The sequence below is a fragment of the Pteropus medius genome, unplaced genomic scaffold (genome assembly GCF_902729225.1).
Source record: "Pteropus medius unplaced genomic scaffold, Ma_sr-lr_union100, whole genome shotgun sequence".
NCBI lineage: Eukaryota > Metazoa > Chordata > Mammalia > Chiroptera > Pteropodidae > Pteropus > Pteropus medius.
The window spans coordinates 1,475,266-1,498,401 of NW_024355109.1; the positions used below are offsets into that span (position 1 = coordinate 1,475,266).

At 42.4% G+C, this 23,136-nt stretch overlaps 2 protein-coding genes across 3 annotated transcripts in view; one reads left to right on the forward strand and one right to left on the reverse strand.

The window, feature by feature from the left end:
* The first annotated feature begins 250 nt into the window (after nucleotides 1–250).
* GP6 (glycoprotein VI platelet) lies at nucleotides 251–9,388 on the forward strand. Of its 2 annotated transcripts, XM_039857080.1 has the most exons (7): nucleotides 251–2,342; nucleotides 3,680–3,715; nucleotides 3,819–4,076; nucleotides 5,952–6,236; nucleotides 6,985–7,038; nucleotides 8,227–8,277; nucleotides 8,779–9,388. In XM_039857080.1, exons 1-7 carry the CDS (start codon nucleotides 2,309–2,311, stop codon nucleotides 9,036–9,038), a joined length of 978 nt encoding a protein of 325 aa, XP_039713014.1. In that variant the 5' UTR covers nucleotides 251–2,308; the 3' UTR covers nucleotides 9,039–9,388. The 2 variants fall into 2 exon arrangements, with proteins under 2 accessions (XP_039713014.1, XP_039713015.1); XM_039857081.1 differs by lacking the exon at nucleotides 3,680–3,715.
* A 215-nt stretch (nucleotides 9,389–9,603) lies between these two features.
* Nucleotides 9,604–23,136, reverse strand: part of NLRP2 (NLR family pyrin domain containing 2) — a 20,579-nt gene continuing 7,046 nt past the window's right edge. The window contains exons 4-10 of the mRNA XM_039857163.1: nucleotides 21,411–21,581; nucleotides 19,422–19,586; nucleotides 17,672–17,842; nucleotides 17,189–17,359; nucleotides 14,851–15,021; nucleotides 11,784–11,954; nucleotides 9,604–9,742 (exon numbers count right to left, since the gene is read on the reverse strand). Coding sequence (XP_039713097.1) covers nucleotides 9,604–9,742; nucleotides 11,784–11,954; nucleotides 14,851–15,021; nucleotides 17,189–17,359; nucleotides 17,672–17,842; nucleotides 19,422–19,586; nucleotides 21,411–21,581 — 1,159 coding nt within the window. The remainder of the gene's footprint in view (nucleotides 9,743–11,783; nucleotides 11,955–14,850; nucleotides 15,022–17,188; nucleotides 17,360–17,671; nucleotides 17,843–19,421; nucleotides 19,587–21,410; nucleotides 21,582–23,136) is intronic.

Sequence of the window (23,136 nt, forward strand, 5' to 3'; positions counted from 1 at the left end):
TTCATATATACAATGGAATATTACCCAGCCATTAAAAAAATGAAATTCTATCATTTGCAATGACATGAGTGGACCTAGAGGTTCTTATGCTGAGTGAAATATGTCAGACAGAGAAAGATAAATACCATATGATTTCACTTATATGAGGAATCTAAGGAACAAAAAGAATAAACTAATCAAAAACAGACTCACAAATATAATGGACAATTTTGTGATGGACAGAGGGGATGAGTGTGGAGGGCTGGGAGAATTGGGTGAAGTGTTAAAGAAGTACAAATTAGTAGTTGATACTTGGTCAGGGGAATTTTGAGCACGGCATAGGGAATGCAGGTAGCATTAATATGATATTAGGTAGAAGGCCAGGGAAGGGAGGGAGCAATTGGAGGGATTGTTTTAGGAACTATATAGATGTCTAACTAATGTACTGTATACTTAAAACTAATTTAAATAAGTAAATTAAAAAAATGAAAAGAGTGAATGAGTGCATCCACATCGTAGTCTGCTGTATGTAATACATGTGTACAGCTTGCTTTTTTCCATTTAGTAATAGGTCTTGGAGATCTTTCCACACCACTACACAAGATCTACCACATTCTTAAAGCAAACCAACCAACCAACCAACCAACCAACCAACCAACCAACCAAACCAAACCCATCCTGTCCACAATTTTATCACACGGATTTATCATATGAATGTCAGAAGTACAGTTTGAGAAAACCTTTGTGAAAACCCATGTTATCAGCAGGCCTAAAATTGTGTGAAAACTACCACCAGAAAAGAGAAATGTGTGAAAATAGTAAAAAAATGTTCAGACAGATCATGCACCAGCTGAAGCCTTGGAAGGTGACTATCTGGCAATGGAAGAGAATTATAATATTAAAATAGGGGAGAGGCACCTTTCAGACACTGCATGGTGAAGATAAAAATAAAAAAGAGGGGGGAATTTAGGATTTTTTAAGAAAAAAGAAAAAATTGAGAACCTAAACCTCTCTCTATATTCCCCGCCTTCTGCAAAAAAGCCATCTATTAAAAGCCTGTACTTCACTACTCTGACAACAGAGGGCAGCCTTGTACAAAAATCTTTGCAATAGCAATCTGTTAAACATTTGGGAATACATTAAAAGAAAAATGTGCAAATCGTCCCAAAGCACTAGCTCTTTTTATAGAAACACACAGGTAAAAATGGCTTTTATCAAACACTGCCATCAAAATAAGCCAGGAAATGAGAATCCAAAAGTTCAGAGTGCAATTGCCATGTCACCCGACCTGGTGTTTTGAGGAACCACCAGACAGTTTTCCATCGTGTTCACAGCAGCACCATGCACAGTGCCCAAAAGGTGGGTGCAACCCAAGGTCTGTCACAAGATGAGGGATAAACAAAATGTGGTCCATCCAACAATGGAACATTATGCAGTCTTAAAAAGGAAGTGCTGACACAGGCTACAGCATGAATGAACCTTGGGGACATTAAGCTTGGGGAAATAAGCCAGTCTCAAAATGACAAGTACTGTATGATTCCACTCATATGGGGTGCCTAGAGAAATTAAATTCACAGAGACACACAGTAGAAGGGTGCTTACCATGGGCTGGGGTGGAGGGGGTGAAGGAGTGAATCCTGGAGATATGGCGCTCGATGGGAGGAGTTGTCATCAGTGTCTGCAGCCTGAACTCGGGGCTCAGTGGGAGCTTGTGGGAGAGTCCAGGAAGCTACCAGTTTGGCTACCAAATTGGCACCATCACCAGGGAGCTCACTGTGACATCTGAGAGTGTGAGGACAATTACAAATTAAAAATAAGAGCCTCAATTCTCCCTGTTGCAGATGAGGGGAGAGATGCCTCCCCTCCAATTTCTTAGATCACTTACATTTTATGTGTGTTTCACATTCTCACCAGCAGGATAGTGGGGCCCCGGCTTCCTCAAGTCCTCTCTAATACCTGTTATCACCTGTCTTGTTGATGACAGCCACCCTAGTTGGTGCAAAGCGACGCCTTATGGTGGTTTTGATTTTTACATCCCTGGTGAGTGTCAGGGAGTTGATGGGAGTATCTGGAAGGTGGACAGTCCCTCAATTGGCCCACATGGTGCAACAATGGGCTGGTGACAGGAGATAAGTGAGGTTCCTTGGAGCTTGTGTGCAAGTCACTCTACAGAGGGGAAGGCTCCTGCTTGATAAGTTTCAGTTAGGAAAAGCTGGGCTGGTGGGGGAGGAGGAGCGCCTTCTTCACCCTCATCGCATCCTGTGTCTCTGCTCTAGCCCCTGACTGAGTCCTTCCCGGGTTGCAGAGCTCAGGACAGGGTGGAGGAGCCATGTCCCCATCTCTGTGTGCCCTCTTCTGTCTTGGTGAGTCCTGAGGGGTGATTCGGGAAATGCCAAGGGAAGGCAGTGGGCCATGAGACACAGAATTTTTTTTTAAAAAAATTGCATCAGCAATGAATTTGGGAGCAAGAGGTGACCTGCGAGGGCCCCTTCATTTGCTAGGTGGGACTCAGAGAGGAGGAGTATTTGTGATATGTTCGTAGCTAGGTCAGGAAATGAACACGACACTGCCTTTTTTTTTTTTAATGCAGACTCAGTAATATCAGGAGTAAGTTATAGATTGAATTGAATATAATTTGATTTAACTCGTACTGGCTCAAATACTCCTGCCATCTGCAATGACATGGATAGACCTGGAGGGTATTATGCTAAATGAGATAAGCCAGACAGAGAGTGACAAATACCTCATGATCTTGCTTATACATTGAATCTAAAAAACGCCAAATTCACAGAAGCAGAGAGCGGAGTGGTGGTTGTCAGGGGCTGGCGGTGGGAGAATAGGGAGATGGTGGCCAAAGGTGCAAGCTCCCAGTTACAAGATGAGTGAGTCCTGGGGCCATCATGCACAGCATACTGATTATAGCTAATAATATGGTATTAGATACTTGAAAGTTGCTAAGAGAATAGATCATAAATATTCTCACCACAAAAAGGAAATGATAAGTATGTGACCTGATGCAGGCATCAACTAATGCTTAGGTGATAATCATATTGCAATAGATACATATATCAAATCACCATATTGCACACCTTACACTTACACAATGTTGTATGTCAATTACATCTCAAGAAAGCTGGAGAGAAAATAAAGACCCCCATCTGGCACACAGTCCCCTTCTGAAAGCAGAGATACTTCTCTATCTAGTTGTCAAAAGTGTGTGCATGGGGGAGAGGTCCTGGGAGGAGTTGGTGGGGGACAAGGAGTCACTGTTGGCTTTTAAAAAAAATCGAGGTAAAACAGTATACTTAACAGGAAATGTACCATTAACAATATTCATAGTGTGGTGCAATCACTCACTCTCTTTAGTTCCAAGACAACATCTTTTTTTCCCTCCAAGAGGAAACCCCACACCCATTATACTCACCCCTTGGCCCACCCCCACCCCACCCCGTGAATCGACTTTCTGTCTCTGGACAGATTTTACTCTTCAGGGACATTTCATATGGGTGGAATCTTACAGTGGTGGCCTTTTATGGTTGGCTTCCTTTACTTCAATTTTGTGCATGTGTATCTGTGAAAACACAGTGATGAGGAAAGAAAGCTAAATGCATGCACATGTCTTATCACCTCGCCCACCCAGCCTCAGGAAGCGCGGGTTCAGACATGGTGCCAGCCTTCTGTCCTTTTCTTCTGTCCTCAGGGCTGTGTCTGGGGTGGCTGACACGAGCTCATAACAGTGAGTTGGGCACCCCCTCGGGCTCAGTCATTAAAGGGCGGGAGGGGTGCCAGCAGAAGGCGCTGTCAGAGGCTCACCTGTGCTCCTCCTGCCTCCGTCCCAGGCCCACTCCCCAAGCCCTCCCTCCAGGCCCTGCCTCGCTCTCTTGTGCCCCTGGAGAAGCCAGTGACCATCCTCTGCCAGGGCCCCCCGGGCGTGGACTTGTACCGTTTGGAGAGACTGAGATCTGGGAAGTACGAGAACCAGGCTGTCCTCTTCATCCCGGCCATGAAACAGAGTTTTGCAGGACGCTACCGGTGCTCGTATCAAAACGGGTCCCGCTGGTCTCCCCCAAGTGACCAGCTGGAGCTGGTGGCTACTGGTAATGGGACAGGAGGGGGTGGGGTGCGGCTGGATGGGCGGCCCTTTGGTGTTATAGAGTCCCTGGGTTCAGGGCTCAAAGAGGATGAAAATGGGGATAATGATGACAGTAAATGGCTGGGAGGGTGGGGCTGGGGGAGATCAAAGGGGGCTCTGGCCTGGAGTGTTAAATTTAGGGGAGGTTCCCTAAAAACTCCTCCGCCATCAAGGATAACTAACATGGTGAGGTAACATCTGTTGACAAAAGTCAAAATCGATGCAAAAGCATCCACAATGAACAAAATATCACAATGTAAAGACAATTCTAAAATGCCGTTGCAAGATGTAGCCACGCTTGACACAAAAGGAAAATCGTGCACGGCTTTATCCACGTGCTAATACACTTATTTTTTGGTGGAATAAAATGTCCTCAGCTTATGCTTTTCTTTCTAATGCATTTTTAAATGGTCATTTTACAATGTAGATTTCGAAAATATCATTGAGTTTGCTTCCACAAAAGCCAGGAGAGTAAAATGATAAGAAATCCTGTTTTTTTTTTCTTGGTATAAATAAAAGATTTAAACTTAAAATAATGTTGTGAGTTTTAATTATACTTTAACACTTTTGAATATTTTTTCGACTATGTGGAAAAAATTTACCATAAAAAGTACATAGGAGGGTTTGGAGCCTTTGCCTCAAGCTTTAACATAGCTCCACCAGGCACAATTGGATTTTGTTTGTGTCTAAAATCTTGATTTTTTTTTCACTGTGAATGTGTTTGCATTAATTTTGATTTAAAATTGCATTAAAATAGTATTTATCTTGATTACTTAGGTTTTTTTATGTGTCCCTTTAAATTTTTACCCAAGGAGAGTACCTTGCTTGCCTCACACTGATCCCTGACCCATGGTCAGTGGTCCACCAGGCCTTGTATCTGCTTTGCATATTGACCCAAACGCTCTCTTCTCACCAAGTATTTGTCACCACCCTATCTAACATTGCACCCTGAATTAAATGGCACTATCTGGTGTGCCACACATTTGCTTATTTATCTTAGTGATTGTCTATTTCTTCCCAATGAGAATTTTATTTCCTAGAACAGAAGAGTTGCTAAGGAAAAAATAATTGTTGAATGAATGAGCCACGATTATCAGGCAGGTTTTTTTTGTGGTGAGCCCTGTGTGCCAGGTGTGGTCCATGCTCCATGACAATAATAATACCAAATTATATAGTAGTGCAAGTTCATTTTGGGGAGCACAGAACCTGGAACCAAACCTCGTGATTGCAGATTTCAGCTTCTGCCTCATATTATCTTTTGACCTCAGACAAGTTATTTAGCGTTGTGTGCCTTAATTCCACTGATAAAATAGGGATATTCGTAGTAATGAAATCATAGGTTTTTGAGAAGATGAACTGATATATGTCATGAATATGGAACAGCATCTGGAAGCTGGCGCTTTAATGCGAGTTTACAATGAATGTAACCGTTGTTCACTGTAACACAAGCTTATAATGCAAGCTTAAGCTATTTTGTTACTACCATCATATTTTGAGTGTTTGCTATGCATTAGGTACTCTGCAAAATGCTTAATACATATTGCTTCATTCAAGCATTCCCGTTTTATAGTAGAGAACATTGAAGCACAGAATTAGGGACAATTTCTCTCCAGGATCACACAGCCTCTAAGCAGCAGAACCAGGATCTACGCCTGGGCACTATGCTATGACCTTAGTCATGCATCCTTAACCACTTTGTGAGTTGGTGGCAGGGAGAGTGGCTTCTCCAGGATGGATACAGCTGGAAAGTTCCCAGGTCTTGGGGAGCTGAGGGGACCTTCCCACCCCTTAGCCAAGATGTTGGCCATGGTCTTTAACACAAGAGTCCCCTCTCTCCCAGGAGTTTTTGACAAGCCTTCGCTCTCAGCGCAGCCCGGCCCCGTGGTGTCCCCAGGAGGGGTCGTGACTCTGCAGTGTCGGAGCAAATATGGTTTTGACCAATTTGCTCTGTACAAGAAGGGGGACACTGGGCCCTTCAAGGGATCTGAGAGGTGGTACCAGGCCAATTTTCCCATCATCTCGGCGATGCCCACCCACAGTGGGACCTACCAATGCTACAGCTTTTCCAGTATATCCCCGTACCTGTGGTCGGCCCCTAGCGACCCCCTGGAGCTCATGGTCACAGGTAAGGGGGTGCAGACCAAAGCTTTTGTCCTCAATATGCGCCATCTTCTTCTTTACACATACACACGTGTGAGAATAATATGTATATATAGTAATTTGCAGAGCAAACAGTCTTAAGTCAAAGATATGTCCATCACATGTATGATCGTTACTTTGGTAAGCACAGTGTTGTTGGAACAGAGAAGGGGAGATGTCTCTGAGCAATCACTGTGATGTGACTCTTGGGGCAGAGTGCAAACCAACTAGGTGGATGGAATAGGTGGGGTGGGCTGCAGGTGGATGGGGTTGTGTGAACAAACACCTTGTGATAGGATGAAGGCTGGCATGCCCAGCATGGCGGGAAGGCTGCGGGAGGTGAGGAGGGGCTGTGCTTTGTTCTTTAGGTACCCCCTTCCCTCACATGGCGTACCTGCCCCCCCAAGCTTATCCTGCTGTTCCTGTCCCCTCCTCTTCTTCCTGGGACCCAACATCTCCCAGGAACAAAGTAGGGGTACAGGTCACAGAGATCTAGAAAAAGAGCAGAATTGAGGTTCAAAAAGCAGAGACAGGGCTTGTCCTTATGAATTAGCCCTAGCACGTGCTAGGGGTGCCTTTCAAATGCCACTTAACACACATGGCAGTTCAGTGATATAAGCTTTATCTTCATTTTCCAGGTGAGGAATCTGAGTGGAGAAATGTATTTTTTTTTTTTTTTGCTCAGAACCAACAGCTAACAGAGCACAGAATTCTCTCCTTTTCTGATTTCTCAGGGACCTCTGTGACCCCCAACCAATTATCCACAGAAACACCTTCCTCTGTAACAGGTAAGTCCTGGGGGATTCACCTTTGAATGTCTGGTGTCTGGGGTCCAGGGTACACGGACCCTTTCTTTTCTTTCTCCTCTTTGTCCAAATTTCTCAATTTAACTCACTTGTCTCTTTCTCAAGTTCGCTTTATTTAAAAAATCCCTTATTTCTGCCCATAAAGAAGGTGGGTATAATAAGTAGATAGATTTTACTATGCTGCCCCACACCCCCACTTCTATTCAGCCTCAGGGGGTTGGTTTATAATATCTCATGTGTAGAATAATATCTGAGTAGCTTATAAAATTATAGGTTTCTGGACTCCATGTCTGAGCCTCCGATTCCATTGCTGTCATCCTCAAATATTAGCGGGCCTGAGTGTAACCTGGACGGCTTATAAAAGGCAGATTTCTGGACCCCCCAGAGTTTCTGATTCAGAGGTGTGGGGTGGGGTCCAATAATTTTCATTTCTAGCAAGTTCCTAGGTGATACTGGTGCTTCTGGTCTGGGGAATGCCACTCTGAGGACTGTCACTTTAAATTTTGTGTGAACCACAGTGCTCCTCCATTTTCAAAGGCACCTTAGCTGATTCTGGTGAATCAATCAGATGACAGCCTGTGCCTTTGGAAATACTGTGCTAGGCTTTGGCTTCTCTGACATTTCCTGGGTCTTAGCGTCGACCCAAATTCCAAGGAACCAGAAGCATGTTGAAAAGACCCAGACTGAGTGTGCCAACACCTGAGGATGAGGGCAGTATGGGGGCTGATGGTAAAGGAGGCACAGCAGGCAGGTCGGCGTGCTCCTGTGTGTGTTTTTGATTGGAATTTTTGAATTTTTTGAGATCTGGATTTATGAGAAATTGCACAGATGATATGAAATGACCCCATGTGCCCTTTGCCTGGGTTTCCCCAGTCGCCACATGCTATTTTAGTTTAATTTTCATATCGACCTACAAGCATACAAGTGATGTAATTATTTTCAGTAGACGGATGGGAAATCTGGCTCTTGGATGGTTAAATTCTTACCAGAGGCTCTGCATTTAATAAGTGGTGGATCTGGGATTCAAACCTCGACAGCCCGATTCTATGGGTCATGTTCTTCTTATGACCACAGAACCCTAACTCTCAAATGTATGTGTTGAGGGTTGAGGCAGGAACGGGTAGGAGGGGATGGTCCCAGCGCTTCACTCTTACCCTTTTTGATCCCCAGAGCCTTCTAGAAATATCACCATCTTTCCAAAGGGATCAGGCTCTCCAACTGGTGAGTAAGTGGTCCTCTGTGGGCCTTCTCCCTTCCCGCACCCATGTCTTCACCTGAAGCTGATGGCCTTCCCCATACGGAAGCCACAGCTCTGTGATCCTGGGCCCTGGTGTGCAAAGTTGTAAGGAGAGGGGAACTGTTAGTACATGGAGTTCAGAACTGGGCAATAAGACTAGGTGGGAAGGTGGAGATATTCTAGAGAAATTCTCTCTTCCCCCACCCCTTATAACAATCTTCTCTTCCATGGTTAGCCAAATAACCAGGTGGTGTCTGTGTGTGGGGAGGGGAGTATGGAAGAGGGTATACTTAGGGAATTGGGCTTATCTAGCTCCGACCCTGGCAAAGAGGGAAGGGACCCTTTAGGAAGGAGACTGGAAGCCTAGCTAGCAGAGAATGATGGGATCTCAGAGGAGAGATCTGGCTGTAAAAAACCCAAGACGTGGCTTGGAGTGGGTCCTGGAGCAGGGCTCCTTCACTCACTTCTGTCTCTTCATTCCCCAGGTCTTGCTGGCTGGCAGTACTCCAGGGGCAATCTTGTCCGCATATGCCTGGGGGCTGCAGTCCTAATACTCTTGGCGGGTCTCCTGGCGGAGGACTGGCATAGCCGAAAGAAGCCCCTACTGCATCGGGTCGGAGGCATCCACAGGCCACTCCCAACCCACCCGAAGACCCAGAAATCACACAGTTGTCAGGACAGGGGGCGACCAGACAGTCCTAACCTTGAGGCCACTGTTAGAACTCCAAGGCTTGATGGTATTTAAGAGGCAAGTCATGGGAGTGGGGAGGGGACTTAGAGTGTGTGTAGAGTGTGAGAGCAAGAGGACAGAGGCTATGGCTATGAAAAAGGAGGGCCAGGAGTGTCTCTTCTCGGGGCTCCAATAAGGAGCTATTGGGTCAATGTCCATTTGGCTTTCTGTCCAAGGACGCCCTGTTTGGGACAGAGGGAATCCAGTGGACGCCGAAGCCTCCTCACTGGTGTCTTGCACATTGGGGATCTTAAAGCACCCTCACCGGATATCATACTGACCTCTTTCTTCTACCTTCTCTAATATGGGTTCCAGACTGACCTTGACGTATGGTCAGAATCCATTAATAAATGCAACCTCCTTCATGAATGCTTCCACTTTTATTTCTCTTGACATGCTCGTGATATAGACACTTCATCCATAACAACATTGAGTGACTTGTGCATGTTTATGTAAGCCAGAGACACAACCAAATATCACCTGGCTCAGTAGCTAAGGTCACTGAGAGGTTTCACAGGAAGTTCATCATTTTAAAGATCCATCCATGGCTTGACTGGAGAATGAGTGACTCCAGGGGGATTCAGAAAATAAAGTCATGAGAAGAAGGTCTTTTATTTTTTGGGTCTTGATTATCTCTCTCAATAGTCAGATGTGGGTTGCTTTCTTTGATTTCTTCTAGAAGCCTCTGGAGTTGAGCATCAGATTTATCTATTTTCAACCTGGTAGTATGATGGGGGATAAAAAAAGATTTCTTGTTGCTTCAAGGAGATTCACTTCAAACCCCCAAGTACCTGTAAGTATCTCTCATACTTTAGGGATTTGCAGAGTAGAGGCCACCTTTGCTTATTATTCTACGCTGCCAAATAGAGTTCCATATCACTTTGATAGGGAAAAAGAGATGATATCACATTAACATTGTAATGGTATAAAGCCGTAGTGTAGCTTTGGATGGTAAGAGACCGAATTGATGGATGTGACATAGCTATAATACCTACCTACTCTGTAAGTCACTTTGATAACTTCTACTAGGTGGACCCTAGTAGTATGAGACATCCACACTTAAACCAAGTCAGCCAGACAAGCTTTTTATCCACCCTGGCTACGTGATACTAGCTAAAAACTGCTTATTTACTGTATAATGGATAGCAATCTCATTTCTAGGGTTCGGCTCTTGGTAACCATACTCAGCCATGCATATATGGAAATGGGAAGAGGGAGAAGGGAAGGCAAAATTAAAGCACAAATATGTATTAAAAATAAGAGACCAATGATATTAGCTGCCATGTTTCTCGTTGGCACTGTAGTCCTGGTAGTGTATTAATTATTGTTTTGTTGTTCAAGATTCATGATACATCCATGTGCCAAACTTTTGGTTATAGGATGAATACGTTCTGAGGATCTAATGCACAGCATGGTGACTATAGGTAACAATACCCTATTGTACACTTGAAATTTGCTAAGAGAGTAGTTCTCATGAGTTCTTACCACACACCAAAAAAGGTAACCATGTGAGGTGATGAATATATTAATTGGTTTGATTGTAGTGATGACTTAATGTGTAGATATATCAAAACATCACACTGTAAACCTTAAATATATATAATTTTCATTTATCAATTATACCTCGATAAAGCTAGGAAAAAAAAAAAACAAAGAGTCCAACCTACCCATACAATCTTAAACTAGCTTGAGTAGATATCTTGTCAGCCATTGAAATAACTTTGGCTAGAATAAGGGCCAACTAGCTTCAAAATATTTTAAACATGACCCTCCAGAGTTAAATGTAATTGTGTTTATGCATGATTGTTAGAGGTTGGTCATGGTCCATTGCCAAAGAACAAAATAATTCCCACAGAAGATCTGTGTCTAGCCAAAAGTGTTGAAGAAATGAAAAACAGGTGTGAAGAACCACACAGAAGATCTAAACATGTTGCTCTAAGAATGAGGTGTGATGTTAGGGTTCTTTGGCTGTGAGCAAGAGAAAGTGACTCCAGTTAATGTAGAAGGGCTTATCAGAAGGATGTGGGGTAGCTAATAGAATCAAAGGACTAAGCACCAAATCTTGAAAGTGCAGGGCTGGGGCATCTGTGCCTTTCTAGAATCTATGGTTCAGAAACAAGGTTCCCCCTTGAATCACTCATTTCGAGATTCAAAGGCCCAGGAAAGAATGTCTGACTGGTCTAAGAAAACAGCTCCAATGTTGTCTTTGTGAGGATTTGACATCTTGTTCTGAGTTTTATGGTTCTTTGTTGCCACAGTAGCAAGTAAACAACAGAACTCAATGACAGCTGGCTCTGAGAAGCCAGTGAATGATGGCCTGTTGGTGATAGTGTTTACAATCACAGACTATTCTCATTAGACAGTGGACTTACTCCAGAGAACATGCTTCTAAGGTTGACATTGACCCTCTGGACCTCTGTAGCCAATACAGCTTTAAAACAAACTCTTTGCAAAAGCACCATATGAGAGCTGCAATTTGATTCTCTAACGAGACAGTGGTTGGCCACCCTAACTCTCTCTCACTCAGATGAGCCCTAAATCCAGCTTCTTGGTTTCAGATTGAGTTTTAGTCTCACCTTTTGGCTCATCTTACCCGCCAAAGCAACAGAAGGAATAGACCTTAGAGTTATCTGGTGAGCAAACATCAATGGACAAAAACTGAATGTTCACAATAGATGCCTACAAAAAATTCCTATACTTTGTACTCCCCCAAAGCCTATGATCACAGAAAAAACACTGTATGGCATGGAAAGATGATACCTGAGTGTCCGGAGTGGGCAGCTTTGACGTTTCAGCGCATCACACAGCATCTTTACTCCACTATACCCCAAGGAATTCTGGCCCAGGTCAAGAGTGATCAGGTTCTGGTTGCTGCTAAGGGCAGATGAGAGGTCGGCACAACTCAAAGGGGTGATGGCACATCCCCATAACCTATGGGCAAAACACAAAAGTTCATTATGTACAACCAGTGCTTACTAGTACCATCCTATACACTAGGCACGCTGCAGGGTGTTGGGAATCCAACAATGTCTCTCCTTTAGAGTACATCTGGTAATGGGAAACAGCAAGGAATGCAGTGTGCCCTATACGAGTCAGGCTTATGAAGGGCAAGGGGTATAGGGAACAGCTAGGGGTGCTAGCTATAATGCTTGAGGAAGATCTGAAGGGGTAAAGAGAATGAGCGTAGAGATATCTGGAGTAGAAGCTCCCAAGGCAAAATAATAGCTTGTACAAAGGCCCTGGGGTCGCATATGGTTAGCGTGTAAAACAATATCAAGGCAGCCAGCTTGAGAGTGAGCCAGGGGGCCTGCAGGAGATGAGGTCATGGATAAGAGGGGCCAGCTCACATAAAGCCTTTAGGCCATTGTAAATTTAGAATTTTACTCGGAATGAAACGGGCGACAACCGATCAGAAGTGTGGCAAGAGTTACACCTTCAAAGTTAGTCCTACTGCTTGGTTGAAAAACTGTAGGGGAAAAAAGAAGGCAGAATACAGACTAATTTGAAGGTACTAGAGCAACCCACATGTTATTAGGATGCGTGTGGAGTAGAGAACAGATTCTAGATATCTTGAAGGGGTAGCAAGATTTCAAAAAAGGATTGGACTTGATATTTGAAATGAAAAAGGAATAAAATATGATGCATGATGGATTTTGTTCTGAGTAAATAAAATAATCTTTTTAGGTAAGAGAATAAGTCAGGCATTTAAGTTTACTCTAGGACTTAGAAGAGTCTAAACATAATATTAAACATTACTTCCTGGCATATGGTTAAATAATGCATATGCATGTTTCATTATTATAATCATCTTTTCTGATGGATATGACTACTTCCTAGAACATGTAACTGAGATCATATTGCCAGAAGTCACAGCTGACCGGATGAAGCACAGCCACCCTTTTCTATGCCAGCAGTGCATGTGATTGAGAGGCTGTCATCACCATTGGCATCACTGCTCTTGCATACCAGGTACATACCAGGTACATACCAGGAATGATACATAACAGGTACATACCAGGAATGATAGCCACCGGTGGTTCCCCACCATAGCGTTAGCTAACATCTCCTTCTCGATACACAATTATCAGTGTTTTGCGGTGGAAACATTGATTTTCTTCTTTCTCATGGCGGAATAGTATTCCTCCCTTACTCCCTTCTCCCTCTTCCTTTATCTCGCCCTCTCTCTACTACATCTTCTTTAGCCATTCATCTGTTGACAGACACTTGGGTTATTTATACACTTTGGCTACTATGAATAATGCTGCAATAATCATTAGGGTGCAGATATCTCTTTGAGATCTTGCTTTCATTTCTTTGAGATAAATACCCAGAAGAGGGATTGCTGGGTCATAAGGCAGTCCTATTTTTAATTTTAAAGGAATTTCCATACTGTTTTCCATAGAGGCTGCACCAATTTGCAATCCCACCAACAGTGCATGAGGATTCCCTTTTCTCCACATCCTCGCCAGTACTTGTTATTTGTTGGTTTTTGATGATGGCCATTTTGACAGGAGTGAGGTGATATCTCATTGTGGTTTAATTTGCAATTCCCTGATAATGACTGATGTTGAGCATCTTTTCATGTACCTGTTGGCCATTTGTCTGTCCTCTTTAGAAAAACATCAATTCAGGTCCTCTGCCCACTTTCTTATAGGGCTTCTCCTTCTCCCCCCCCCCTTCCTCCTCCCCATTTTTCTTCTTTGCTATTGAGTTCTATAAATTCTTTATATATTTTGGATATTAGCCTCTTATCAGATATATGATTTGAAATATTTCCTCCCATTCTGTAGGTTGCCTTTTTATTTTGGTAATTGTTTTCTCTATTATAAGAAGCTTTTTAGTTTGACAAAGTCTCACTGGTTTATTTTTGCTTTTATTGCCTATGCTTTTGTCATCCCATCCAAAAAAATCATTTCCAGAGCCAATGCCAAGGAGCTTTTTTCTTATGTTTTCTTCTAAGAGTTTTATGGTTTCAGGTCTTATGTTCAAGTCTCTAACCCACTTTGAATTTATTTTTGTGTATAGCGTATGGGTCCAATTTCATCTTTTGCATGCGTTTATCCAGTTTTACCAACATTATTTATTAAAGAGACTATCTTTTCCTCATTGAGTATTCTTGGTGCCCTTGTCAAAGATGAGATGAACATACATGTGGGGGTATGTTCACAACTCACCACAGACATCTGGGCTCTTTACTCTGTCCCATTGACCTGTGCATCTGTTTTTAAGCCAGTATGATACTGTTTCAATCATTATAGTTTGAACAGCAATATAGTTTGAAATCAAGAAGTGTGATGCCTCCAGCTTTGTTCTTTGTCAGAGTTGCTTTGTCTATTTGACATCTTTTGCAGTTCTTTATGAATTTTGGGATTTAAATTTTTTTTGGTGTGCGTGAAAAATACTGTCCTATTGGATTTTTAAAAAATACATGGGTGGCTCCATAGTGTAGTGGTTAGCATGTCTGCTTTGCATGCAGAAGGTCCTGGGTTTGTGCCCCAGGTGGAGCCATGGACCATACCCCGGGTGTGCCAGGCCCCGGGTGCTCCAGGCCCCAGGTGCACGCCTCAAGCATGTGGGAGGGAACACCCTGCCTTCAGAGATCCAGTTCTTAAGGGGAAACGGCAACATCCATGAGTCAGGAGTGGAAGTGGGAGGTATCACGCTTCCTAATTTCAAACTATATTGCTGTTCAAACTATAATGGTTAAAGAGGGGGAAAAAATACATGATTGAATTTATTTCAGTCTTTTGTATTAGAGCTGTGAGGGAAACTTGCTACACTGAGATTTTGTTTCAAATACAGATTAAATTTAAAAATCACAACTCACCACAGACATCTTAGGTTACACAGCGGTGTTTTCAAGGACTCGCACAGAAACTTCAGTCCAGTAATTCCGATGTGATTTAGCCCCAGGTCCAGGTGTGTAAGGTTTGAATTTTGTTGGAGAAGCACTGAGAGATTAACGCAGCCATCACTAGTTATGTTGCAGTAGTACAGCCTACAAATTATTCACACGAAGAAAAAAAAGTATTAGTTCTCAATGGTGTGATCCATCCAAACCATGATCGTTGACCTCAAGTCATAGGTTTCAGACAAACTTAGAGACAATGGACACATGGAAATGAAATCATGGGGTGGCGTGGCAGACAGAATAATGTCCTTCTTGTCCCCACCAAAGATGTCTGCATCTTACCTTCTGGTCTCTGTAAATATGTAATATTCCATGAAAATGGGACTTCACAGACATGATTGAGTTAAAGATCTTGAGATGGGGAGACTACCCAGTGAGCTCAATGTAATCACAAGGACCTCTTATAAGAAGGAGCCAATAGTTGAAACCAGCAGGGAGAGATGTGATGAGAGAGACAGAGGGAAATTTGAAGATACTATGTACTGGCTTTGAAGGTGGAAGAAGGGGCCACAAGCTGAGGGACACAGGTACTTCTAGACACTGGAAAAGATAAGGATATGGATTCTCCCCTGGAGCCTCCAGAAGGAACATAGTCCTGCTAACACCTTGATTTTAGCCTCGTGAGCACTCCACCCACCATTGCTGGCTTTGAAGATGGAAGGAGAAGACCACGGACCTAGAAATGCAATGGCTTTTAGAAGAAGGACACAGGGACCTCAGAGTTATAACCACAAAGAACCAAATTCTGTCAACAACCTGGATGAGCAAATAAATGGATTTCTTCCTAGAATGTCCAGAAAGAGACACAGCCCCACTGACACTTGGGTTTTATCTCTGTGAGATGTGTATTGGACCTAAGGAACTATAAAATTGTGTTACACCAATGAAGTTGTGATAATTTGTTACAGCAGCAGTAGGATACCAGCAGAGCTGCCTTTTGATTTTAATAAACTCTAAATGACTATACAGACCTTGGCTTCCACAAAGACTCCCTGTGGTATGGCCAGATCCCAGGGAATAATGGCCATGTGATATATCCAGGGACGTGGGACCACAGGCAGCTTTAGTGTCTTTGTTCCCCAGCAAGGGGCCATAGGGCCTGGAGGGACAATAGGGGTGGACGACATATTTGAGGCTGACCTACGTGCACCGAAAGAGACCAATATGGCCTGGTAATTTATAAATTTATAAGAACTTCCGTAACTGTGGGGTAACAAAGGAAGCCCCAAGCAAATTAAGCTTTGAACACTTAGCAAAATAGGGAGGTGAGTATGGATTACAAAAAAACAAAAAACAAACAAACAAACAAAAAAAAAACAGTTGAGCTTTAGGAAGAAAAAAGTTTATCTGTGTTTTCTGAGATTCATACCTTCTACAGGGAGGCAAAGTTGATGAGGTTTAATGTCTAAGCTTCTGTTTTCTTGTCTGCAAACTGGGAGAAATGAGGAATTGTTTCATGAGGCTGAAAGATTCAATGGAACAAAATCTGGCCAGCATAATGTCTGGCACATAGTAGGTGCTTAACAAGTGTTGACCATCACTATTTTATTTTTCCTTTGCCTTGGATGGAAGCAACTTTTAACATAATTTGATTTGAAGAAAGGGCTAGTGGTTGAGTAGCATCTTATCCTCTATGGAACTTTATATTGTTATAGGGTTTGGGGGCTTAGATAGCTAGGGAAAAATCCTTTCCTTCTCCCTCTCTAACTGTGAACTAAATATTGCATGAAATTTGAAGTGCATGCATATTTATCAGAGACTGGGTGCCTTAAGGTACAGCTGAAATTAAACCTAGTTTATAGGAAAAGTTGACAGTTACTAACTTTTGGTGGTGGTTTTGTAGACAGCAAGAACACCAGCCATATTAACGATGATGAGAATCTCTGAATAGAAACAGTGCAGCCCCAAGTCCTGCCTAAAAATTTGTCCTATGATTTCAGCATTTACAGGTGGGTTATATTAAGCTTATTGGCAAATAACATCATCTACACCCAACCACAGGTAGAGTTTATGTTATAAAGTTCCAAGAACACACACACAAAATCAAACCTGGAAATAAGCTATATTCTCCAAATTCATATAGAATATTAACACCACTTGTAACTTTTTTCTCTTACTCTCTCCCCAGGTATCACCAGATCTAACCATCAGCATTATATTTGGGGTATTCAGAGAAATTATTAAGTGCTTGCAGCTGTCCTACGGAATCCTGTATATGCACACACACACATGTGCACAGCCAACAGGGACTTACACCAGGGTCTGTAGCTGACATTCGGGGTAACTCAAGCCCTCGCACAGCAGTTTCACCCCATGATTCCCGAGAGCATTCTTGGCCAAGCACAGGTGTGTCAGCCTCTGGTTGACAATCAAAGCAGAAGAGAGCTCCTTGCAATAGGCTCCTGTAAGATCACAGTCTTCCAATCTGCAAAAGCACCACACCCATGGCAAGATGGTGAGAACATCTCCACAGCCCAACTTCCCTGGCTGTCTCCAGATGCTCGAGTCCTCAGCTTCAGCCTGTCTAGTTAAACCGCTCCCTCCCTCAATCATGTGCTGGTAAAACAGGAATGAGAGAAGGATGAGACGCATGGGACCAAAAACAGAAACCAGGTGTCTCCATCAGTAGGAAGTTCCATAAGGGCTGTCCAGCAAATATGAGTGTCACCATGGCTCCCCTCTATGTGGCCCCAGACCTAAAATGAAGACACTCCACGGGAAGACAGGAGAGACTTACAACAGCCTCTGCAGAAAGCACTTTGGGTGTCTCAAGGTCATGTACAGCAACTTGGCGCCCTCATCCAGGAGCTCATTTGCCATGAGGTTCAAACATATGAGGGACTGGTTCATTTCGAGGGAGGAGGACAAATCAGCCCACTGCTGAGTGGTGGCAGAACAGGACACCAACCTGCAGGGGAAACGAGAACAAGTCCTTGAGACCCAAATGCCAGTGGCTGTCTCCAGTTTCCTCCCTCACTCCCCTCCACGTTTTACACCCTGGAGCACAGTTGTCAAAGGGTGGTCCCTGAACCAGCAGCGTCACCATCCTTAGAAATGCCAACCCTCAGAAACCCTGCATGTACAGTCCAGTGACCTATGTTTTAAGGTGCCCTGCAATCACCTGGAAGGTATGTTAAAATAAATTCTTGGGCCATATACCCAGAATCTGACTGAGAAGATCTGGGTGAAACCCAAGGATTTGGATTTTAACAAGTCCCCAGGTGAACTTGCTGTCGCCTTTGGTCTTGAAACCACATGTTGAAAACTAGTTGTTTAGAAATCCAGCCAATCAAGCATATCATGCAACAATGGCAGCTACATCCCACCCCTGGAGATGGATATTCTCATTATGGGCAAGTGAAATTTCATTGGAACATGATGTGTATCATCGTAGCCACTGGAGTGAGAGGTTTCTAAAAAATTCTGGTTCTTCCATTTACTATGTATGAATATGTGGTCAAGTTACCTGAATTTCTGAAACCTCATTTCCATCTTTAAGCTGGCAATAAGTCATACCCTCATGTTGAGTGTGCAAAATTGATAATTCACATGAAATTCACAAGTGAAATATATGCCACAGAGCTAAAATCCACAAAAATTCAGCTAAAACACTTTCTTCTCTTAGAGTCTCCACTATAATAGAGGAACCACAGGGAACTGGAACACAAAGTAGAATGTTAACTGCTTCCAATAAAATAAGCCAAACTTATATGGCATCGTGTCTCCTTCCATTTTGGGTATTCATTTATTCATTGAGAAACAAATTAGTGACTCAAATCTCTAAATGACACAATGTATTTTCCTGGTGAATCCTGGTCAGTGATGAATTCATATATGCTTGGATGTGGTTGCACTCAGTTCCCAAGTCCTCGTGAGATGTGCATCATTCCATGCTACTGATGGCGAGCAGACTTAAATAGCTCAAGATCATGTCAGTAGAGGAAGAGCCACAAGTTGAGACTAATAGGTCACCTATTGAGACTAATAGTGTACCTATTACTACTTGAATGTGGCCATGTGATCAATGAAACCCGATGACGAGTTATAATTGTCACCGGAGCAACCACATGGAGAACTTCCCAAGGGGACTCTCTCAAACCAGGGGACGGCCAGGGAAGGGAAACCTGGTTTTCCTGAAGTTTCCCCTCTGGGAAAGATGAGGCCAGCAGCTGATATCATGAATCATGATGTAGGAGAAACAGGAACCATAGACAAATGATCCCTGATTGAGGATAATATCCTGTTTCTGGGAGTTTCTTGGACTCAGGGCTGTTATGTACAGTAGTCTAGATTGTTCATTGATCAACAGAAGTGGAAACTAAACTTCAGCCCATTTTCTATTCTGAAACATGTGCCCTAAGTGGTATTGTTTCCAATCAGAATAAGTGATTCCCCCCACCCCTGCCTCTAATTTACACAGAATTGCTGGATAGGTGTGTAGCAGTTCTGTTTGTTTGCTGAGAGTTCTTAGCAATGGCGAGACATACCTGAGATACTTCAGATTACATTTTGGGTGCCTCAAGACCTCACACAATGAGGGAAGCATATTGTTTTGGTCGTTTCCTTGAAGAGTCAGGTGTGTTAGGGTCTTGTGACCACGAAAAATGATGCAGAACTTCTGGTAAGCGTCAGCTGGAGAAATGTTTTTGAGGCTAGGACAAATAAAACGAAGGTGAGATCTTGAGTTCCCATACCTATGCTGCATATATATAGTAACATAGGGCTGCAGCATGTTTAAATGTTAGAAACTATTTTTCATATATTTTGCCTTTATTGAGGTATTATTGACAAATAAAAATTGCATATATTTAAGGTGCACAACTTAATGTTTTGATACACATGTACCTGATGAGGTCGTTGCCACAATCAAGCTAATGAGCATAGCTATCACCTCTTATAGTTATCATTTCCTGTTTTGTGTGTGTGTGTGTGTGTGTGTGTGTGTGTGTATGTGTGGTGAGAATGTTTAAGATAAATTTTCTTAGCAAGTTTCAAGTGTACAATGCAGTAGTGTTAACTGCCATCGCATTGCTGTTCATTAGGTCTCCAGAACTTATTCATCTTGCATGTCTGAAACTTTGTACCCCTTGACTAACAACTCATTTTAGAAACTATTAGAAGTTCCAGTTTCTTTAGTCATCTCAGATTTCTGCCAAAGAGAAGTCAATCATAAGCTATCACTCCAGACAAAAGATGTTCTATGGCTTTTTGAAAAAGATAAGGAAGGATAATATCTCTTTTCCCTGATGTGGTAGCAACAGGCACTTCACAAGCACTGTGTCCTGCTGAATACTTTGACTTCAAGAAACTTTCTTGTGTTAGAATCAGGATCACATGGCTGACGTAACCCTCATTGGGCCAGGGCTGTTATTTCTCTACACTGAGAAAGAAAAATACCAGAGGGGACAGCTGTGGCTTGAAAAGGTCTTCTTGATATCAAAGCTCCCTTAGCTGGCTATGTCGTGTTTATTCCCCTTCCCCAAGTCCCCTCCATGCCTTCCCCCACACACCGCATGCCTAAATTTAACAAATTTAAGCTTGCAGACTTTCCCAGCACACTAGCTACACAAAAATGAAACTTAGGTCCAGAAAGGCTCTGAAACAATGTCTTACATGGATAAAGGCATGCTCTGTTCTGAATACAAGTATTTAAATTACATAATTACCTTTTCCAGCCTCATCCTTTCTTTCTAACTTTATTCAACTACATATATTTTTTGATCATATTCAGCTCAAGTAAATTTGAATGCTCAGGCCTGTTTCAGCACCTTGATACCATGTCTCTATATCAGTGGTTCTCAGTCAGGGTTGATATTGTACCCCGCTGGGGACACTTGGCAACTTTGGGTGTATGGGTATTGTTGGCATCTGGAAAGCAGAGGCCGGGAATGCTGCTAAACATCCTACAGTGCACAGGACAGCGTCCCCACTGCCAAAAGGAAACATCCAGCCTAAGCATCAGCGGAGGCTGAGAAACGTTGCTCTACACACAGCACTATTGTCACAATGGGACTAAGACTGCTCCCAGGATCTTCAGGTTTCTCTCCGTATTCCGTGGACATCCAAACCACAATTCACATTGTATTAAAATTACTTAATAAAAAAAGTAGAATGGTGGTTGTTGGTGGCTGTGGTGAAGGGGTCGTGGGAGTTAGTGTTTAATGCGGATGGAGTTTCAGAATGGGAAAATGAAAAAGTCCTGGAGATGGACAGTGGGGATGGTCACACAGCAGTGTGAATGTGCTCAATGCCACAGAACTGCACTCTCAGCGATGATGAAGAAGGCGTTTTACGTTACGTATATTTCACTGCAATAAAAATTTGGAAAAATTATATGATTCTCTCAGTAGACAAATTTAAGGACTGGATCCACTCAATTCCTGTGTCTTGAGTACCTAGTTGGGGTCTGGGACGAGAATTCAAATATTGTTCTGATAAGCTTGGGGGTTTTAATCTTGGAGTTGGCTTCTACTTACACCACTTTCTGGAGATTATGGGTAGCAGAGGCTATTTTTTCATAAAGAATCCTCACTGATGAGGTACTGAGGAAGCTCTGACTGATGTCTAGAAACATCAGATTCTTGTTTGAGCCAAACATGGAACAAAGGTCCACCCAGAAAGGAAGCATGTGTTGGTCATTTTTGGACCTACAGGGAAGAGACAAGGGAAGGAATTTACTAAACACTGCTGGAGAGAAAACTAAGATTTGTACATTCTTGTGAAGGTATTTAGGATTGTTCTGGGCATACACCCTTAATAAAAAGTTGGATGACTGAATCATTTAGCTTCACTATCAGATAACTCATTGCCTACAACATATCACTGGAGAAAGACCTTCATAAGCTTCTTGCACAGCATCTGTTAGAATGTTAGAATAAGTCAAAATTATTACCGTATCTTTGATAGAAGATTGAGGGTGATGTACATATCAATAGAGGATATTAGACTCTATGATCATATGTCCATATACACAATATACTCAAGCTAATTTACAACTATATTTGCTGACCTAAAATGATGTCTATAAAAACTTGAGAAAATAGTCTTTAAGTGGTTACATATTCATCATAATACACAGACTTCTCAAGGTATGTTTATTTTGCTCTGGTGGTTACTTCCTGGTGGTAGGATTTGTGTGAGTGATGTGGTTTCCTTATCTTTTTCAATATTGCTTAACTTTTCTATTTACATAGGGGAACTTTGTAATCATAAAAAAAATTTTGATTTTTAGGAAAATGGTGAGGGCACTTGAAACCATGATGTGTCCAAAAGTTAAAATATTTTTAGTAACCGACAAGGGGATAGATACCATGAAAGCTAAGAAATAGTCTACTATCTGAAGGTTTTCATGGAGAAAAAACAAAGGTAAAAATGTGCAAAGAATAAAAGATATTATTAAATATAATAGAGAACAAAATGTAATATACTATTCTGAAGTAGTAGGTATGGTGTCTGGAGATAATGGAGGAGAAATGAAGAGTCTTTGAAGGCAAAAGCTTCATTAGTAGACTTGACTGAACAGCAATACTACGCAGAGTAGACATTTATGATTTAATGTAGGAAAATAAAAGAGAAATCATACAGAACTTAGATTTTCTCAGCTCTAGTGCCCCTGGCTGTTTTATGACTAGGTTATACCATTAGTTTTACTAGTGGTGCCTGCCTTGAAAGACACATCCAACATAAATGGCCTTATTATAAATCTTTAGGCAACAGGAGGAAAAGTTGGTTTCTGCATAGAATTTGTGACTTTTCAAAGAGTATGATTAATATGTTCTGGGGGAAAAAATTAAAAGACTGTGTAGGATTTAGTGTCAGCAGCTATCTTATCAAGATAAAATAATTAAGCCAATAAGTAGAGTACCCCCTCCTTATGACCCTGCTATGGAAAGAAGTGATTTAATCAGAAAACATCTGGTGATTTAACACTACCTTGGGAGTTACAGACCAGCAGTACTCTGGGCCTGCTGTGATGGATAGGGGAAGTGGCAAAAAGCATATGAAAGAAACTTTCACGAAAACTTGAGTTTGCATTACAGACCAGAATTATAATCAAATCTAAAGACATTCAGTTCCTTCTGCTTCTTCTCAGACCATGCAACCAAACCAAGATTAATTAATCACCATTCAACACCAAGGTTAAAAAGAAACAAGGAGAAAAATAGAGATTATTTTGATTTGGGATCTTAGATGGGGTGCGGG